The 19599-nt window shown below is 57.8% G+C and overlaps 1 protein-coding gene across 4 annotated transcripts; it reads right to left on the bottom strand.

The window, feature by feature from the left end:
* Nucleotides 1-968: 968 nt before the first annotated feature.
* VEGFA (vascular endothelial growth factor A) lies at nucleotides 969-17262 on the bottom strand. 4 transcript variants are annotated; one of them, XM_082733160.1, is made up of 8 exons: nucleotides 16150-17262; nucleotides 13046-13094; nucleotides 9430-9626; nucleotides 8527-8603; nucleotides 8180-8209; nucleotides 6201-6272; nucleotides 4931-5062; nucleotides 969-2934 (listed from the first exon to the last, which is right to left on the bottom strand). In XM_082733160.1, the coding sequence occupies exons 1-8, from the start codon at nucleotides 16213-16215 to the stop codon at nucleotides 2913-2915; spliced, it is 645 nt and encodes a 214-aa protein (XP_082589286.1). In that variant the 5' UTR covers nucleotides 16216-17262; the 3' UTR covers nucleotides 969-2912. The 4 variants fall into 4 exon arrangements, with proteins under 4 accessions (XP_082589286.1, XP_082589288.1, XP_082589287.1 ...); XM_082733162.1 differs by lacking the exon at nucleotides 16150-17262 and adding an exon at nucleotides 15359-16127; XM_082733161.1 differs by lacking the exon at nucleotides 6201-6272.
* Between the last annotated feature and the right edge of the window lie 2337 nt (nucleotides 17263-19599).

The following is a 19599-nucleotide window of genomic DNA, read 5'->3' as shown; positions in this document are numbered from 1 at the left end:
TTTGCTCATACCGTGCCTTCTGCCTGGGATATCTGCTTCAGCCGTTCCTCCCCTCCCCTCCCTGCTCTATCTTCTACCTGTTCTTCGAGGGGCTACAGAGAAGTAATGTCAGGAGAGGACCCCCAGACTCTGCCACCCCCAATACCCCCCAAGCTGGACAGGTAGCCCCCTCACATGTTATGTATCTTTCTACTCATGGATTTATAGTTTCTGTGACTCCTCAGCCACCCACCCTCACCAGACCCTTGAGGAGTCCTCTACCCTAGCGTAGCCCCATAAATATAGTTTGAGGGAATGAAAGAGAGGCAAGAGGAGGTAGATTTGGAAGCTTTGCTTATAAATGCCAAAGACCTAGACAGTGTCTACTCTCGCCAGGACCACGGGAGAGTAGGCTCTCCACAAGAAGGCGGGGCAGGGAGTCCTCTCAGGGGCCACCAGAGCTGCAGGTCTATCTTCCAAGGGCTTAAGGAACTCCAGGACCCACTCTGTAAAATTTAATTACACTCTAGGGTCACAGGGTGCCCGTGAGCACCCCTTGCCACTCCCAGCCTGTTGCAGCCAAGGCCCCATAGCCAACCTTGGCCCTCTCCTGTGCCGCAGGCAACAAGCTCAGACACATGGCCAGTCTCTTCCTCCACCCAGGGACTAGGCCTGGATCACGCAGTTCCTGAAGGCAGCACTGCTCACTGCAGGCCCTGGCTCCTCTCTAGTGGACTGTTTCTCCCTCCCCCATTGCAGAGCTCCCTCCCCACACATCATGGCAGAAAGTGGACGGGCCGGCACCTGCTCAGCCAGAATGTAAGTGCTATAACCCCCAGCACAAGAAGGTGGGCCACCCCATCACCTGCACCCCTGGGACCCCTTTCCCAGACCTAAGACAAATGCCATTTTCCCCAAGGGAGGAGGGAAAGGGGGCAGGAGAGAGTCTGGAACAAGGACCCAATGGAGAAGGAGAAACCAGGAGGAGCTTTGAGATCAGAATTAAATTCTTTAATACAAAATGCTTTTTTTAAGATATATCTGTATTTCTTTGTTGTTGTTTAAAAATAAATATGTACTACGGAATATCTCGAAAAACTGTACTAGAGACAAAGATGTGATGTTAATATCTTTTTCCCCCACAATTATTACGGATAAACAGTAGCACCAATAAATAAATGATAACAAATATTAAAATTAAAAAAGGAGAGAGATTTAGTATGTAGAATTCTCTATTTTTTCTTGTTTTGTTTTTACATATAAAAAACAGAATAGCAATGTCTATTTTATCAGAATCACATATATACATAAACATATATATATATATATACACACACACACACACACAAACGCAAGTTGCCAAATATATATATAGTATGTAGATGTATACTGAAACCTTATTTCAAAGGAATGTGTGGTGGGGAGCCAAGGGAAATGGGAGGGCAGAGCTGAGTGTTAGCAAAATTAAATATCTGTTCAGGACAACCTAGTGACTGTCACCGATCGGGGAGCTAGAGATTGGAAACATGAATTTTAAAACACAAAGACCAGTACAAGTAAGCGCAAGAGAGAGCAAGAGAGAGAATACATCTCATAAATAGTTGAAATTAAATATTAACCAAGAATACTGAAAAAAACCCTACTCTTTAATTAAATTAACTGTTTTAATTTCTAATTAAAAAGGAATATTAAATAAGTACCGTATATAAAACACTTTCTCTGCCTCCGTGGTGGGCACGTGGATCCTGCCCTGTCTCTCTGTGCCGCGGGAAGGGTGGGGTCTGGGGACAGGGGAGGGGTGAACCACTCACACACACACAGCCAGGTCTCCTGGGGGGACAGAACTAGTGGTTTCAATGGTCTGAGGACATCAGGCCCTCCAGGGCTGCACCAGGGAAGGGGAACTAGGAGAAGGCCAAGGCAGGAGTCCCCTCCTTTGGAGGACAAGCTGCCGCCAGGAGACCCTTTCCCCACCAATGTCTCTCTTCTTTTCGCCAAGACTTCTGCGGGCAGTGCCCTGGGCCTCTAGGGAGCAGGCGAAGAGCCGGTGAAGGTTGCCCAGTCTCCTGAATCTTCCAGGCAGTGCCCCTGGAGGCAAGATGCCTGTGCAGCAGGCGGAGAGGATCCCCAAAGTACAGTAGTGTCCGGAGGCTCCCCAAACTCCTGGTCAGAACCAGTGTCCTCATCCCTGTACCTGCTGTCTGCCCATTTGACTTGGGGTAGAGGCTTGGGGCCAGGGCTGGGTTTGTCGGTGTTCCCAAAAGCAGGCCAAAGTTGCCCCCGTGCCCTGGCCACGCACGTTCCTGGGCAGGGAAGGGGACCCTGGCCTTCCTAAGAGTAGGATTGTAAGATCATGCCAGAGTCTCCCCTCCCATCCTCTTCCCTGTTGGGATCTGGGTAGGGGCATTCTCCTCCCAACTCAAGTCCACAGCAGTCAAATACATCCAGTGAAGACACCAATAACATTAGCAATGTTAATTTAAAAAAAGAGAATATATATATTTTATATATATAAAATATATATATTTATTTTTATATATATATAATATATATATATTATATATATATATAAAAGTATGTATGTGGGTGGGTGTGTCTACAGGAATCCCAGAAATAAAACTCTCTAATCTTCCGGGCTCGGTGATTTAGCAGCAAGAAAATAAAATGGCGATCCAATTCCAAGAGGGACCGTGCTTGGTCACCTGCCCGGGAATGCTTCTGCCGGAGTCACGCCCTCCGGACCCAAAGTGCTCTGCGCAGAGTCTCCTCTTCCTTCATGTCAGGTTTCTGGTTTAAGGATTGTTCTGGTGACGGCGGCGATGGTTGCTGTGGTGGTGGTGGCGGCGTGGTTTCTGTAGTGTTCTGAATCAGGCTTTCCCGGTGAGAGGTCTGGTTCCCGAAACCCTGAGGGAGGCTCCTTCTTCCAGCCCGGCTCACCGCCTGGGCTTGTCACATCTGCGGGAGATGGGAAACAGAGGCTGGGGTCAGGGCCAGCCGTGGGGACGCAGTGGTGAGGCAGGCAGCCTCCCCATCCCAGGAGCTCCGAGTCCCCGGCCAAAGCACCATGCTGCCTTGAGGAGCCCAGCGTGAGGGGAAAGCCAGCCCCTGCGTCCAGGGCACCCCTCTGCCCTCTATAGCTTATAGTCTAGTTGAGACAGCACAAGGACAAAGGGACATGTCATCAGAGGCAACAAATGAATCCACACTCAAAAGTCCCTCCTTGACATTTAAGAGCTGATGGTAACCAGAGTTAGGCTGAGTTAGTCAGCGAAGAGTGCCCACAGAGAGATGTGCTTCGACTCTGCCTCCTCTGTGGGGCTGGCTGGTGGGAGGCAGTGGGGAAAGCACCCTGACGGGGGCTAGGGCCAGCTGAAAGGGAGGGGGCGCCGGCGAGGCGCTGAGGGACACATCTCCCTTTACCATGCCCTCCCTCTGGGCCTCATTTCTTGGGCACGCTGGCCACAGCGGGCACCAGGTACCAGGCAGCTGTGTGACTGACACTGGGGAAGACGGGATCATTTCCTGCACTGCTCCTGCCCACCCAGAGGGGATGCCGAGAGCTTTCGTGTCAGGCCCTGACCCCTGGCACTGATGGCCTTTGCCCTTCTCCACTATGAGAGTTTGGAGCAGTTCCTGCCCTTCTCAGAGCCCGGTAATGGCATCCTAAGCCCCAACTTGGGGTCCCGAAACCCCCACATATGGGGGAGGTCACTGGAGGTTAGCATAACTTCCATTAGCCCCAGGTCACTTCCCACACCCCATCCCAGACAGTCTCTCTGCAGAATAATCCCCACAGAAATCCTAAAATGATAAAGCCCTCACTTTCCCCAAAGCCCCTAGGGCATGTGGAGACCCCTCACTGGGCCCTAGAGTTAGGCAGAACCCCAAGGCTAGCACTCACTTTTACTTCCTGTCTTCATGTACCCCTGAGACAGACAGAAGGCTGCACCAAAGCCCCAGGGCCTCATCCCCGGTACCCCATGAACATCCACAGCCACAGGAACACGGGGGGGTGGGGAAGGCAGTCACATTTCAAAGACTTTGTTAATGGAGCATCTGGAATGGCTGGGTGGACCCCAACCCTGCGCAGGCATCCCCATAGAAGCCCCCCTGAGTGACACTCAGGCTGGCCCTCCCAGCCTTGGAGCAACAGCCAGACTGGTATAAACACCACCAAAGTCTTCGAAAGATTGCCAGCCAACCTGTCACGGCTCTGTGCTCCTGACCTTACCCCCTGAACTCAGCCATGCATTTTCTTACATGCTGGACACTTTCTAGGTCCCCATTGTGCTCCAAGGACAGAGCTACAGATGCCTGGAAGGTCCCCCCCAGCGAACAAAAGCCAGGCCCTCCCATGGGGCGCTCCCGACCCGCCCATCCTGGAGGCATCTGGAACTAATGTGGGCTGTTTGGGGTTGTCATCGTGACAAGAACGTATTACAGGTTAACTCTCCTAGGATCCCAGTTTCAGAGGGCCTCACCCCCTGCCCCATGAGAGACACTGAGGGGATGAGAAGCCCAGCAGTACAGACTTCAGAGGGTGGTGGCAAGGCCCCCAAGAGCCTCTGCACCCCCTCAGACCAAGAAGGGCCCTCCGTATTAGTAGCAAGGTAGTAGTAACCACATCAGGACCAACAGCCACCACAGGACACCGCGGGACCACAGGACACGACACTTAGCCTGCGTCCACACCGTCACATGAAGCCACACCAGGCTACCCCCTCAGGCAACAACGTCTGAAGAGGCCCCACCAGGCCAGGCCAGCGCCTGCCACCCCCTGCAGGGGCCTCTCGAGCACAGAAGGCAGCAGTCAGTCACCAGGCAGGCAGCTAGAAGCCGAGCAAGCAGCTGGCCCCCTTGGGTGCGTGTGCGCACCATCTCTCTCTCTCTCTCTCTCTCCCCATCTCTGTGTGAAGCCCCTCTCTGACTCCCTCACCCTCTGGGAACCAACCTGCAAGTACGTTCGTTTAACTCAAGCTGCCTCGCCTTGCAACGCGAGTCTGTGTTTTTGCAGGAACATTTACACGTCTGCGGATCTTGTACAAACAAATGTTTTCTCCGCTCTGAGCAAGGCCCACAGGGACTGCAAAAAGGCAAAAGGAAAGACATCTAAGCTAGAGCGTCAGCAGAGAGAGAGAAAAAAAAAAAACAAAAAACCATGCAACACCCCCTAACAGTCCGCAGCTGCACCACCCCCCAGCTCACTGGTCCCCCTGCCCTTCCATGCCCTGGAAGGATCCAAGGGCTGCAGCGGAAGACGGAGAGAGCAGCGAAAAGAGGCAGCACTGGCTAGGAAGTCTGCCTGCAGGAAGAGGCAGGCACAGATGGGCAGAGAGTGCAAGGAGAGGGCCCCTGTAAGGGGGGTGCTATCCCCTGGGGACAAATACAAGTCTTGGGCCACAAGGCCCCAACAGCTACCACCCCAGAAAGAGCACACCTTGACTCTTCACCTGCTGGGGACAGCAATCCGGGCCACCTTCCCTGTGCCAGGGATCGGGCCTGGGCCCCTCCACCAAAGGCAGGCTGAAGGAGGGCACCAGGGCAGGCCAAGCCTAGAGGCAGCATCCACAGCCAGGCCACCAGTGGCCGAAGGGCCCACCACAGCCTCCAACCCAGAGGAAGAGCCTCCAAACCTACAAGGAGGTTCCCATGGGTGCCGTGGGTTGGCCACATTACAGGGCTCCCCTCCAGAAGCCCCAGGTCCACAAGGATGGGCTGCCGTGCAGTGCCTGACCCCACCCGGCCTCTCTTTCAGCTGACGACAGGCTGCCTCGTGTCATTCGCGCCCCTTCCTTGCGCCACGTCTGCCCACCCCACCACCCTCAGCTTCCAGACAAGTGTGCAAGCCCAAGAGCAGTGGAAACCAGTTGAGTGAGAAGGCACCCGTGCCTGGCACCCGTGCCAAATGGGCCCGCCACCAGTGCCCAGTGGGTGAGGGAAAGGCGGTGCCCAGCCAAGCCAGAGTTCCCCCCTCCCCCCGAATCCTCCGGGACCACTCTGCCCGCCTGCCCACCCATCCGAACCCTGGACCAGCCACGCCACCACCAAGTCTAGCCACTGGTGCCAATTAGTGGAGTGAGAGTGAGAGAGAGCCACTGCGGGGAGAGGCGGAGGAGAGCTGGGGGAGGCCGGGGGGGGGCAGGGTTAGGGGTCCCGCCGGCAGGAGTCTGACTGGGGGCCGGGGAGGCTCCAGGCAATGAGACAGCGGAGGCACCACGTACACGCTCCAGGGTTTATACCGGGATTTCTTGCGCTTTCTTTTTTGCCCCTTTCCCTTTCCTCGAATTGATTTTCTGGAAAATAAAAAAACAGAGACAGACAAAGAGAGAGCAAGGGGGAAGGGGAAAGGAAAAGAAGCAACAAGGAGGGCAGGGTTTGGGACGCACTCCCTGGAACAAAACATTGGAGGCCAGCGGGCTCCAGGAAAGGGCCTGCATATGCACACACACACACACACACGCACGCACACGCGCACACGCAGGCTGGGCAGCAGGCATGCAATGGCTCCTTCTTCTCCCTTTGGCCTCCCTGGGGAGGCCAGTCCAGCCTTCAGCAATGCTCTGTTTTGGGAGCAGAGGCTGGGTGGAGGACACAGGACCCAAAGGCCTGGATACTCGTGGCAGCTCCTGGTCCCAGGCAAGGACCTGTCGGCAGGCTCTGGGGCCAGCAACCCTGGGCAGGTTTGACCCTGAAGGTCGGGCAGGGGGCTATAAAAGGTACGCCAGAGTTTGGAGAGACCTGACTTGATGGGGGTAGGAGTCAGGGCCCAGGCTGTGCTCCAGGTACCTTCTGCCTTCATTTCCAAGTGCACTAGCAAAGGGGTCCCTCAGGGCCCTGCCTCAGCAGATCCTGGTGTGGGAGAGCAGCTACCCTGGGAGCTGGCACAGACCCAGGGGCGGCACGTGAAAGGCGCCAGCCTGCCCAGCTATAACCTGGGCCGAGAGGCGGGGATGGGTGTCCTCAGAGCCCCAGGCAGGCGGTAGGGTGGGGTGGGAGTTAGGGAGGCACAGGAGGAGGGGCCTGGGCGTTACTTGGCAGGAAGTCCTCTCCCCAGCCTGTCAAAGCCTGCTACACCATCTCACCAGACTCTCTTCCGAGCCCAGGCGAGCCCCCCACTCTCCCTGTGGGCAAAGCAGACATTTGGGAAATGGGCAAGGGGGGGGGGGCAGGCTGAAGCCTGTTCCCCTCAAGGGAACCAGCACTCTCCACACCTGCCAGGCCAGAGAGTGCCCAGAGTGTCTGCCATGGGGGAAGAAATGAGGGGGAAGGGACTGAGGCGAGGGGTAGAACAGCTCCCCTAGAAGAAAGCACTGGGAAGGCAGGAGATCTATACACACAAATGCACACTCATTCTCTCTCTCTCTCTCTCCTTCTCTGAGCCTAGTCTCCGAAATCACTGCTCTGGGAACAACAGCAATCCTGGAAGTTGGGGACTCAGGGAAGAGGGAAGGGGTTGAGGCCCCAGAGTTTCGGAATCCCCAGAGTTTTAGGGGCAGACGGGATGGTGAGGAAGGGGAGGAAAGGGCACAGTTGCTCTCTCTCATTCTCTTTCCCTGCAGGCTAGTCCCCTTTGCTCACCAGGTCTCAAAGGCCCACTGCCCCCAGACTTGCCCCCCTGCTCCATCCTGACCCAGCCCTCCACACAGAACAACTAGAAGACTCAGAAAATGACCAACTGTCAACTCATTTCTCTCTGGCCAGGGAGGGCTGAGTGGCTCTGACCCACCCTCCTCCTACAGGGCATCACCCAGAAAACATCTCAGCCGGCCCCCAAGTCCAATCACACCACCAGAGCAACCACTGTGAGAGGCCGTCCCCTCTGACACACAGAAGCTGGCCTCTTTGCTACCTGCTCCCTCTCCCCGCTGTGCGTGATGGGAGACTAGAGCAGGCCGGGGAAGCCAAGTCCACATGACCCCCCAGCACACCAAAACTGCAAGTCCCAGCCAGGAAGGACCTGGAGACCTGGAACGTGTGGTCTCTCCTACAGGAAGCTCCAAGCTCCAGACTGGGGTTTTGCCCCTAATCCTAGAGCCATAATCCTCGAGTTTGCTCCAACCCCCTCCTGCCACCACAGGTCTTTGTGAGGCCAACTCCCTGACCCGGTGAAGCCATCAGACCCCCTGAGAGAGGAAGCCAAGAGCCCCAACCAAGATAACCGGCCAAGAGAGGGAGAGGAGCTAAAGTCATGGCCACTTACTTTTCTTGCCTTGCTCTATCTTTCTTTGGTCTGCAGTGGGCAGAGAAAAAGAAAAGAACAAAACAGAGAAGGATTCAGACGGTGAAGCTGACAAAGGTAGTTAACATATTATTCATGACACATCAATGCAGTTTTAATCCCTTTACATAACTCAAACTTTCCAACAACATTATGAGAGACATATCCTATGGTTGTACCCATTTGACAGATGTAGAGACTGAGGCACCATGGAGTAAAATTAAAATGCCCAAGGTTCCACAGTTGCAATGGAGCAACGGCTAACAAGTGGAACATGCTTAGCCCTCCCACTGTCTGCTGAACGAGCCAATCCGTGCCTCTGTCCTCACCTGCATTCACATTTGCTGTGCTGTAGGAAACTCATCTCCCCTATGTGCTGGCCTTGATGAGGTTTGATCCGCATAATCTAGAGGGAAAGGAAGCAGATCACAGAGTCAGTGACCCAGCCAGCCATACCCAGATGGGACACCCCATGGCTCTTGCCACTTAGCACCAAGGGGTTCTACAGAGCAGGGGTGGGGGCAGAGGAAGGAGGGACCTGGGGCTCTACCAGAAAGAGCCTCAGGCCCACCCCCACTCCCCTGACTCCCCGGACCCTGCTGACCTCAAGGAGCCCCCGCTCTTCCTGGGGGCAGGCGTGGCTGCACGGGTTGGCCAGGCTGGGAATGTGAGTCCTGGGTTCTTGCCAGTCCCCGCCCCTCCCCTCCTGTTAGCCCCTCTAGGCCTCACCCTGACCCTTAGTTGCTACCCAAGAGCTACCTTCCCTGGGGTCTCAGAGCTCCCTCCCACCCTGTCCGGCCTGAGATGTGCCCTGTCCCTGGGCAGCAGCAAACGATGTCCTTTGAACACTCTCCATGCGCCAGGCTCATTCAGCACCCCAAACAGAGCCCCCAAGGAGAGGTGCCCTCTTCCTCCAAGAGAAGAGGAGAGGGGTACCTGTCACAGGTATAAGCCCCTCCTGAGCCCGGGGCAAAGGTCAGGGGGGAGGAGGAGGCAGCAGGGACTTATGGGGAACCCCAAACCAGAAAATGCAGGCATCTCTTAACGCAAACGGGCAAGACTCCCCACACCTTGCCGTAACTGACTTAGGGACAGGAGCTGAGCAAGGCAAGTCTGGCTCTCCTCTCAAGAGCTGCCCAGGAAAAGGCCAGGGAGCACCTGCTCCAAAGTCTAACCCCTGCTGCCTCCTACCCCCTGTCCCACCCCCACCCTCACTCCCCACAGATGCCCACCTGCATAGTGATGTTGAACTCCTCAGTGGGCACGCACTCCAGGCCCTCATCATTACAACAGCCCCCACACCGCATCAGGGGCACGCAGGATGGCTTGAAGATGTACTCGATCTCGTCAGGGTACTCCTGGAAGATGTCCACCAGGGTCTCAATGGGACGGCAGTAGCTGCGCTGGTAGACATCCATGAACTTCACCACTGCATGGGATGGGGTGACATGTGAGCCCCGCTGGTCACACAGGAGATGGCCGGCCCCTATCTCCCGCGAGCTTCAGAGGGCAACCCCATGGGGTTCCTGTACCCCTACTGGGGTACCAGCCCTTCCCACACTCTAGCTGAAGTCCCTCCAGTTGTGTGCCTGACATCCTTCCCTAAGCTTTCCACCATGGGCACTGATGATTCCAAAGTGATCACACGAGGCTGTCGGGTTCTGAGGAAGGTGGTCTACCATATCTGACCCACTGCCTCGCCATGACCACCAAGCCAATTTGTGGGTCAACCTTGACGCCAGGGCACAGTCTGAGGACGAGTATACTTGTCAGGGTTGGGGGGGAGGGGTGATCTAAGTTTTCCATGAAAGGAGGAAGAGCCAGCTTGGCAAACCTACTCCCCATTTCCCTACAACTTCTGCCACACGAACCACCATACCGACAACCGCTGAACGAGGACTTATCATAAGGTGGGCATTGTGTGCTGTCATCCCTGGTTTTCATGGCAAATAGTATGAGGTTCCAGTAGAAACCCCATTTTACAAAGGGGGCCCTGGAGGTTCGGAGGGGCTGAGGAACTTGCCCCATGCCCACACTTCCGAACAGCTCTGATCAAAGCCTTCCCAGGACAAATTATGTGGAAGCATGGTAGGGGGAGCACTTTGCCACCTGCCAGAACCCTCCCCAGACACCGGCTGGGGAGGCAGTGAGCATCAGCACAGGGGTCAGGCCTGCCTGGAATCAGCAGGTGGCAGCTGGTGGGCACTCTGCAGGCCCAGCCAGCCCCGATAACCCCGCCCGCCCCAGAGGGCAAACTGCTTGCATCATGGAAAAAACGGTGCTGCTGCCGTTGCAGCCGCAGAGCACTTCTAGAAGCTGATCTGGAGGGAGAGCAGGGTAAAGACAGCTTCCCAGGCTGGCCATGGAGCCTGCGGTGCACTGGAGCGTGAAGGGGTAATTCTAGGCCACAGGGGCGGGGTCCTGGAGAACAGATATACTCAGGACCTGGAATGATGGCTCCCAGTTGTGGCCCAGCCTGTCACTCTCCATCACACACACATACACACACACACACACACACCCTACTACCACAAAGTAATCATTTCCCTGAAATGCTCCCCCCGCTACCCCACACGGGAGGAAGAAGTGGCATCCAGGCTGTGAAGAAGTCCCGGCTCTGGCCATGACTTGGTGTGTGACCTTGGGCCAGTCCCTCCCCTCTCTGGCCCTCAGACTGCACATCCGTGTAAGTGGGCTGGGCAGATCCTTAAAGACACTGAAACTGAGACTGAAAATGTGGGGGTTTGTATCCCATTTCCAGCCCCGAGAACAGGTGCTCTTTCTCAGCCCAGATAACACAAGGCTTGGAACCTTACCCCCAAGTCATCTGAAGCACAACCCCCTGGCCTGCCTTTCCCCAGGGACTGTGGCTGAGCCTCCTCATCCCTTCAGAGGGTAAAGGAAGATGAACCTGGGTGTTATCTATGTAACAGGGAGGTTGAGAACTGGGGGAGCTGAAGGGCAGGGAGGGGAGGGCCACAGGTGTGCAAATAGCAAGGGAGGAGGAAGGGGCTCCCAGCCAGTCCCTGGCCCTGTCTGAGATCTACTACCCCTCTGCAGACAACAGACACAGAATTCTCCTCCAACCTCAAAAGGGTTAAGGTCAAGAACCATCAGAACCGAGTACAGATGAGATCAGGGATCTGAAGAAGCGCTTTTCTAAGCCAAGTCCATATCAAAGAAGATGACTAATCAAGAAATCCTGACCTAGGCGTGCCTGGTGGCTCAGTGGGTTAAGCCTCTGCCTTCAGCTCAGGTCATGATCCCAGGGTCCTGGGATCGAGCCCTTGCACTGGGCTCTCTGCTGGGCGGGGAGCCAGCTTCTCCCCCACCTCACCCCCATCTGCTTCTCTGCCTACTTGTGATCTCTGTCAAATAAATTAATAAAATCTTAGGGGAAAAAAAAAAAAAGGAAGAAAGAAATCTTGACCTGACACTTCATCATGGTTTGGAACAGAGATGGCCCAGGCTTTGTGGCCCCAACCAGAACAGGAAGAAAGCAGGAAGGTCTGCTCTGGACTGTGGCAGCTGGTAGCTGAGGGTAAAAAGTCACAGACTAGGGATTCCTTGGAAAAGCTCCCTGGAATCCTCAAGGGCCACAGGAGAGAGGTCGAGGGAGCAACTTCACCCATCCCCTTCAGACCCCAGCCACCACCCCCAAACAAAGCCGGCCAACTTCTGCCCAGGCCATGGACATGCATCAACTCCCACAACAAGCTTTCTTGCTTTTCCTTACTTCTTGAAGACAATCTTGTCCCCAGGAAACAAAGGCCATTTGTCTTGCCTCTCCCAGAACACAGAGACCACCGGGAGGCTGATGGGGGGTGGGTGCCCACTGGCAGCCAGGAGCCTCTGGGGGCCACAGGCTGTGGAGTGGCTGGGAAGCCAGGCCCTGGGCCAAGGAAAGAGCTCCTGAGTGAAGAGAGAGATGGAACTAGCTGGGCATCACCCCTGCCCAGGGAGTGCCAACACCACCCCTGGCCACCACCCTGGGCCACAGTGGGTTTGGGGCTGGAGAACTGGCCGGAAGGAAGACCTGGGGGGCCTTCCCACCTCAGAGGTGGGGAGTTGGGGGAGTGGCATCAGGCACTTCTCTCCTCAGGCTGGAGCAGAGGCCACATTCAGTGAGGGGGGAGAGCCAGGGCTTCCCTAGAGAAATGGGAGGATCCCTACTCCAAACCACAGGAACAAAAGGCAGGCTGACTCTTAGTTGGGCAGGGGGCGGGGCACCTGGGAGCTATAGCCAGCCCTCTGCTGGCCCAGGAGGGAAGTTCACAGCACCCAAACCTATCCCACCCAGAGGGCAGAGGGAGACGGCAGGGCCTTCTTTCCACCCCCAAAGGAATACAGGCTGTGGGGGCGGGGGTTCTCAGGAAGTTGGGCCCTCTGGACCTCCAGCTCACGCACAGCCAATCTGCTGGACAGCCAGGGGCACAGCCCCCTCCACACAGACCCCACAGGTATGACAAGGCTGGGCTGGATGAGACATGACATAGTCTATCCATCCTCCCCTCCGGGCAGGTGGGACAAGGGACACCTCCTGCGACACCTGGGATCTTTGAACACTGTCTTTCTGACCTGTGCTCACTGCTCCCTCTCCAAATAAAATTTTACTGGAAAGACCAGAAGGAAAAGACAGCAAGTTCTATTTCTAACAGAGACCTGAGTAGGAAAGAGAGTCCTCCTAAATGAAGGGTGACTCTCACGGTGCTCCCCTCTTCCCTCCTTGATCCCCATTTCTACACCCCTTCCCCCGACCCATGGCCACAGACTTGAAAGAAAGGGATCGGGCCTCCCCACCCCTCCCCTGGGGAGAGGGATACCCCTCCAAGGGCCAGAGGGACTCACCTTCGTGGGGTTTGTGCTCTCCTTCTGCCATGGGTGCAGCCTGGGACCACTGAGGACAAAACAAAGAGCAAGGCACGGGCATGAGCAGGGATGGAGAGGCCCAGCCACATGCCTGACCAGCAGCCTCTAGCTTCTCTGAGGCTTCTGAGAAGAACAATGCACCTGCCCGGCTCCCCAGAGCAGAGAGCATGCCCACTGTCCCCTGTGAGTTCCAGTTCGGACAGAAGAGAAAGAATGACCCACTATGGGGGGCATGGGGGAGGGCAGAGAACTGGAAACACAGGAGGAAAATACCAGAATGCTGTGCTGCCTGGGTCCCCACCCCTTCCCCCACATTTCCCTCCCTACCCCTCACTGGCCCACTGCTGAGTTCAGTGAATATTCTCAGGCCCCTGACTCCCTGGTCCAAAGCCACTGGTAAGTTAGTAAGGTCAAACAGGAGGACAAATTTGGAATGGAGCAGGAAGGAAGGACTGGGGGCGAGAAAAACAACATGGTGACCTTCTCCTGCTGACATGACAAATACCAGGGTGAGCTGGTGCTGGGGAAGGAGGAGGGTGCAGAGGAACGAAGGGCGCCAACCACCCTCCCCCATCCAAACTCCTCTGCTCTCCGGAGTTTTCAGCAAACCTTCTCAGGTATATTCAGCAAAGCCACAGGTTGCCTAGAAGGGAAAACCAGGGAGGAAGCCCTGGGGGAGGGCAGAGCCCCATTTCTCCCAGCACACAGACCTCCGGCAGTCAGAATGTACCTCCAAAGCCCGGAGCCTCACACTCCCACCTTGTTCCCTGGTTTCTTCTCCCTCTCACACTGAGGGGTGTTGGGGTCCAGAGTCCCTCTCACCTAGCTCGGCACTCTTCCTCCAATGCAACCAGCAAAGTCTTTATGCCTTAGCACTGCCCAGCCCCTAGGGGGCCCCCTGCACTACCCAGCCTTGAGGCCTCCCCTAGCCCTAGCCATCCCTCCCTACCCCCACCAGATCATTCCTCCCCTCCCCAGAAGCTGTGAAGGTCAACATGCCCAACCATGTGGACCTGACAGCTCTGAGAAGGCAAAGGCTTCTCCCCACCCTTCCAGAGGGCCTCCGGTTCTCACCAGCTGCCCACCCCACCTGCCCTTCTTTGGGGACGTATCCCAAGCAGCAGAGCCGTACACCAGCCTGTGGAACTGCAGACCCTACTGACAAACTGTCTCCTTCCCACACACCCCCAATGCACCCTGGATCTCTGAGTCTTTCCCCAGGGGCAAGGTCAGATAACAGTTTCCAGGATCCCAGCTGGGCAGCCTCCCACAACAGCTCCCTCAGGGACCCCCAGGGTCTCCACCTTAGCTCCTGGCCCATCTCCGGGATACCCCCTGGTTTCCTTCTGCCCACATTCTCCCTGTGCCCTCCACTCCTCCTGGGCCCCCAGGAGGAAGGGGGACAGAAATTTAACCCCCTCCAAGGCCAGGGGGCACTGGGAGGGGCTGTTCTGGGCAGGGAGGGGCCAGGTGCCCTTCTCTGGGGGCCTCTGAAGGTCACACTGTGGCCAGGCCGCCACTCCTCCCCCTCTCCCTCCCCCCCAACTAAGAGGCCTGGAGCCAAGGCCTTTGTGCCAGGGTCTGAGGCACCCAGGGTGCAGCAGGGACCCCAGCCCATTTCTTTCTCTCTGCCTCTCTCCAAGGGGAGTCTCTGTGGCCGATGGAAGGTGTAAGGGAAAAGTGTCAAGGACCCCTTAGGTGGTTCTGAGAAGCGAGTTGGGTGGGCAAGTTTTAGAGTTCCAAAAAACCACCTGCTCCTGCTTGGACACCCCATTTCACCAGGACAAAGTGTGTTTGCAAGGCTAGAAGAGCTCCTTCCAAAAGGGGTGGGGGGCGGGGGGAAGCTGGTCCCACAATGCCCATGTTACAGCAAATTTTAACCCATTTTCCCAAAAAGTGTAAAGTGGGGTAATGACACTCTTTTCATTCCTACCTTAGGCCACCCCCATAAAAGCTAAAGCACGGCTCGGAAGTGTGGGGGAGGGGAGCAAAGCAGACTGTCACCAAGTGGGGACTTTAGGTAGTCTGACAAAGCACCAGGGTGGACCCCTGCAACCTGACCTCTGACAGCGATCATTCTGTCCCTGGCCTCTAGGGTCGGAGAGGGGTTACATGGGTCTTCTCAGCAGAGGGGAGTAAAAAATAGAAGGGTGGCAGGGGTTTCTCTCCACCTCAGGGAGGAAATGGGGAAAGGGCATCAAGAAATCCGTCCCAGCACAGGAAGGGGCTAGGGGCTGGGGACAGTGGAAAAGACGTATGGGGTGGCTCTCCGCGTCCCCCGGCTAGGGATACCTCGAGAGGTCACCTTCCCGCGGAGGGCCGGTGGGGGGAGGGGCGCCGCTCGCCGCCCGGGTCTCCCCGCTCGGGGCCGCCGAGGCTCGGGGAACACGCGGCCGGCCAGGCCCGGGCTGATGTAATCGGCTCCGCGCCGCGCGCGCCCGGCCGGGCGGGGGAGGGCGGGCACCGAGCTGGACGCGAGCGGGAACGGGCGGGGGTGCCTCCGCGCAGGTGGCCCGGCGGAGACCGGGGGTCCCCTCGGCAATCCACCCCGAAACTTTTCTCAAACTCGTGGCGAGGGCCTAAGAGATCGAGCGCCAATGACAGCAAGCCCCCTCTCTCTCGCTCGCGCCCTGCCCCCTCCACGCTCTCTGCCCTCCCTCGGTCCAAGGTCCGGGCACCCCCCTGTCCACTGGGCTCCGGCTCCCGCCCCCGCTGCCCGGACTTCCAGTTTGTCCGGGACCAGCGGCCAGGAGCAAACTTCAGCTGCCCGCGGCAGCGCAAGCCCAGCCCCCTCGGCCTCCTCCTCTGGCTCCCGCCCTCCGCTGGTCGGCCCAGATCGTACGTGCGGTGACTCTGGTGGGTGGGCAGGGCCCGCGTGGGCGGTGAGATTCTATCCCGGTGCCCTCCCACCTAGCGCGCGCCCCCTCCCCCTAAATGTACGAGAATCGAGGGGGAAGCCACGCGCCCAGTGCCCAAGGACCCGCGTGGGGTACGGAGCCCCCACGCGCGCGCTCGCACGCACGTCCCCAGCCGGGAGAGGCGCTCGCAGCGGCCCGCGACGCCTGGTGGGCACGGCCGCTTACCTTGGCATGGTGGAGGTAGAGCAGCAAGGCAAGGCTCCAATGCACCCAAGAGAGCAGAAAGTTCATGGTTTCGGAGGCCCGGCCGGAGCCGGCGCGGCTCGCGCTCCCTCTCCGGCTCGGGCTGCGGGGCGGCCCGCTCTCTTCGGCGCCTAGGCGGTCTCCTCTTCCTCCTGAAGCCGAGGCCCGGGCCAGGGCCTGGGGCGCGCGCGCGGCTGGAGCACTGTCTGCGCACACAGCCGCCTCACCCGTCCATGAGCCCGGCTTCCGAGCTCCAAGTCGCCACCGCGGCCCCCTCTCCTCCTTCTCTTCTTCTTCCTCCTCCCCCTCCTCCGACTGCGGCTCCTCCCGGCCCGAGCTAGCACTTCTCCCGGTTCCGCTCGGCTCGGCTGCCCCGGCACGGACCACGGCTCCTCCGGAGCGGGAACAACCCAGAAGTTGGACGAAAAGTTTCACTGCAACGCCGCGAACCCCGACCCCCTCCACCCCGCCTCCAGGCGCGGGCTCCGGCTCTTGCCCGCGGCTCGTCGCCGCGTCCACCCTCGGCCGCCCGCCGGGGAGGAGGTGGGAGTTGGGGCGGGGGGCGGTGTCTGTCTGTCTGTCCGTCAGCGCTGCTGGTCCGATGCAGGATCCCGAGGGGGAGGGCTCACGCCGCGCTCTGGCGGTCACCCCCAAAAGCAGGTCACTCACTTTGACCCTGTCCCTGTCGTTGCTCGCTTCGCCCGCGCGCGCTCTCTGACCCCGTCTCTCTCTCTTCCTCGACTTCTCTTCTGGAGCTCTTGCTACCTCTTTCTTCTCTCTGCAGGTTTCCAAAATCCGAAGTGATTGGGGGAAGTAAAGGAGCGATCTCCCCAAACGGTCGGCCCGATTTTAGCGGGGAATGGGAAGCAAAAAATAAATTAAAACGGGAAAGAATGTGGATTTTTAAATTGCTGAAGAAAAAAAGAGGAGGGTAAACCCTGGAAAAATGAATATCAAATTCCAGTGCGGAGACCCCTGGCCGGTGACCCCGCCGGTTCGTCCGCCTCGCCGCTGCGCCTCGCGACCCAGCGCCGCTGCCGCCGGTTGCACTCGCCCCCCGCGCCGCGGCCTCCTTGCAGCCTGCCCCAAGCCTCTGCGCTCCCTACCACTAGCGGCCGCTTAAAATAGGCTAAGCCCCGCCTTTGGCACGCCCTGGGGCGGGGTCAGGCCCAGTGTCTTAGCCTTTCGGACCGCTCCGCACGCCCCTTGGGCCTTCCCGGGGGACGTGTAGCAAAGCCTGCCCCCCCCCCCGCCAGTGAAGGGGAAGCTCGACCCCCACCTAGGTCCACAGCCTGAAAATTGCCCAGCCCCGCTTTGCCCAGACACACACACGCCCGCGCCGTTTTGGGGGGAAGGGTACAGGGAAGTGAGGTTATGTGCGGACAGGGCTAGGGAGCTATTCCTTCTTTACTGGGAATATTGGAGGGAGGGGGGGGCTCTGGGCGGGCAGACCAGGGCGTGACCCCTGGTCTTCTCCCCACTCCAGCACTCTCAGTCCGCCCCCCCCCACACACAACACACACTCACACTGACACACACACGCGTCGTCCTCGCTCTCACTCAGACGCCGCTTTCCCAAGTTCACCCAGCTTCCCTGTGGTAGCCGAGCGCCCCCTAGTGACTACTGCCTGCACACCCCCAGCTCTGGCTCAAGAGGGAATGGGCTCTGGGAAGAGGGTGGAGGGAGACTAACCCCATCCCATTTCTGACCTCCCAAACAGAGGCATGTTTGGGACTCGAATCGACCCACGGGCAGAGAGCCCGATGCTGGGCACAGGAGGCATGACGTATCCGTGTGGACAATGTGCCTATCTGGCCTGCTGACATCAGAGTGAGCTACAGCCAAAGGACTGGGGTGACTGGGGTCCTTTGGGAAGTGTCCAGGGAAGCTTCCTTGGGGGAAATTATTTGGCACCAGGTTTGTAAGACTGAAAATGGGAAGCCGTGTGGTTCTGGGTTAGTCAGTGGCCCAGAGGGAAGAGGACCTGTTGGAGCCCACGTATGCACTGTGGAGTCTGGCAGAGCCCAAAGGGAGAGGCAGCCCGGCAGACAGAAGCCCTTGTTCCTGCTCTACCCCCACCCCCCAGATGTTGCCAGGGAACTGAGGCCAGGGGGCTGGTGGGGGCGGATGGAGGCCAGGGCCTGAGTGATGATTCAAACCTACTCACCAACACTAAGGAACGTCTGTAGGCCAGCTGCCCAGAGCTCCCAGGAGGCTGGGGGCCAAAGCTTCTTTCTATCAGCCCCAGCCCAGCCTCTCAGCTCATCTTCTGAACAGAATTGGGGTTCCTCCTCAGGACTTCTAGACCCCCCAGTGTCCCTTGCCCACTTCTACTGACTGGGAGCCTCTCTCCTCTTTCCCCCAATTCCCCCCACCCCACACTGGCTCCCTTCAAAGCCCCCTTTTCCCCAACTCCTCCGGTCTTCCCTAAGTGCTCCCCGAGGCCCCCACCCCACCCTTGGATATAGGAACCAGCCTGGAAAAATTCCTGGTTGGGCTTTGACCCAGCAGCTCCCAGGTTCCCCCAGGGAACAAAGAGGGGGCTCTGATACCTGAGGGAAGAGAGGGACCAACTAGTCTCATTTTTCATCCAGATCCAGCCAGGGCCTGGCCCAGGGCTGATGTAGCCTCTGTGGGTGTCTGGGCCGAGAGCGGGAATGCCGCAATTTCCCCCAAATTGACCCAAACAATCCAGGAAGGTTACTCAGCCAACCCCTTGCCTCGGCACATGGCCCTGCGGTTGGGTGAGGGTGCTAGGTCACCTCTTTAGGAGCCCAGTTCCACGGGAGTGGCGTCCTGAGGCTCCTATGAGCAGAGGGGCTGCCCACCCCACCCCATTCTACCCTTTGCATCACCCATGCCTCCAGTCCTGCCTGTACCACCTGACAAGCTCCCCAGCAGCAAGGACAAGGTCTTTTTCCAGTTACTAAACGTTTATTTGCTGGCTCAGGGGGCCCTCCTCCCAGGCAAGCCTTCTTACCTAGGCTCCATGCTCCAAGCTGCTGCATGGGAGATGGAAGGAAAGCCATTAAACCTCCTCCTTCCAACCTGGTCCGCATGTAGCACCACCAGAGCCCAAGATGTGGGTACTTTGGTAAGGCCCCCCCCCATCCCTGCCCTGGAGCAGGCAGAGCGAGGACTGAGGCTCCCAGCAGCAGGAGCAGGGGCTCACGCTGGCCCCCTCCACCGCATCCCTCCTCAACTCAGCCTTGCTTGACCCCCAAGAGGCCAAAAGAGGAGATCTTAGTAAAAGATCCTGAAGTTGAGAGGAGAGTGGAGGGATTCCAAGGAAAGGTGGCTGTCAATTGCCGCTATAACCCCAGGGCTTTCCCCAACCTGAACCAAACAACCCCCTCCGTAGTGTTAAGTAAGGTGTGTCTTGGCTACCTACTCAGCTACCCCCTCTGTGTGCTTGGCCCAGAACCAAGGGA

Source organism: Mustela nivalis (assembly GCF_964662115.1).
Source record: "Mustela nivalis genome assembly, chromosome: 5".
Taxonomy (NCBI): domain Eukaryota; kingdom Metazoa; phylum Chordata; class Mammalia; order Carnivora; family Mustelidae; genus Mustela; species Mustela nivalis.
This window is presented reverse-complemented; position numbering and strand designations above follow the sequence as displayed.

Excerpts from the sequence above, each read along its gene's own strand:
- VEGFA (XM_082733160.1), bottom strand. The coding sequence starts at position 16,215 with ATGAACTTTCTGCTCTCTTGGGTGCATTGGAGCCTTGCCTTGCTGCTC. Across the intron at positions 8,210-8,526 it reads CACAGCAAATGTGAATGCAG|ACCAAAGAAAGATAGAGCAA; the intron begins GTGAGGACAGAG and ends TGCCCACTGCAG. Across the intron at positions 2,935-4,930 it reads TTAAACGAACGTACTTGCAG|ATGTGACAAGCCCAGGCGGT; the intron begins GTTGGTTCCCAG and ends CATCTCCCGCAG.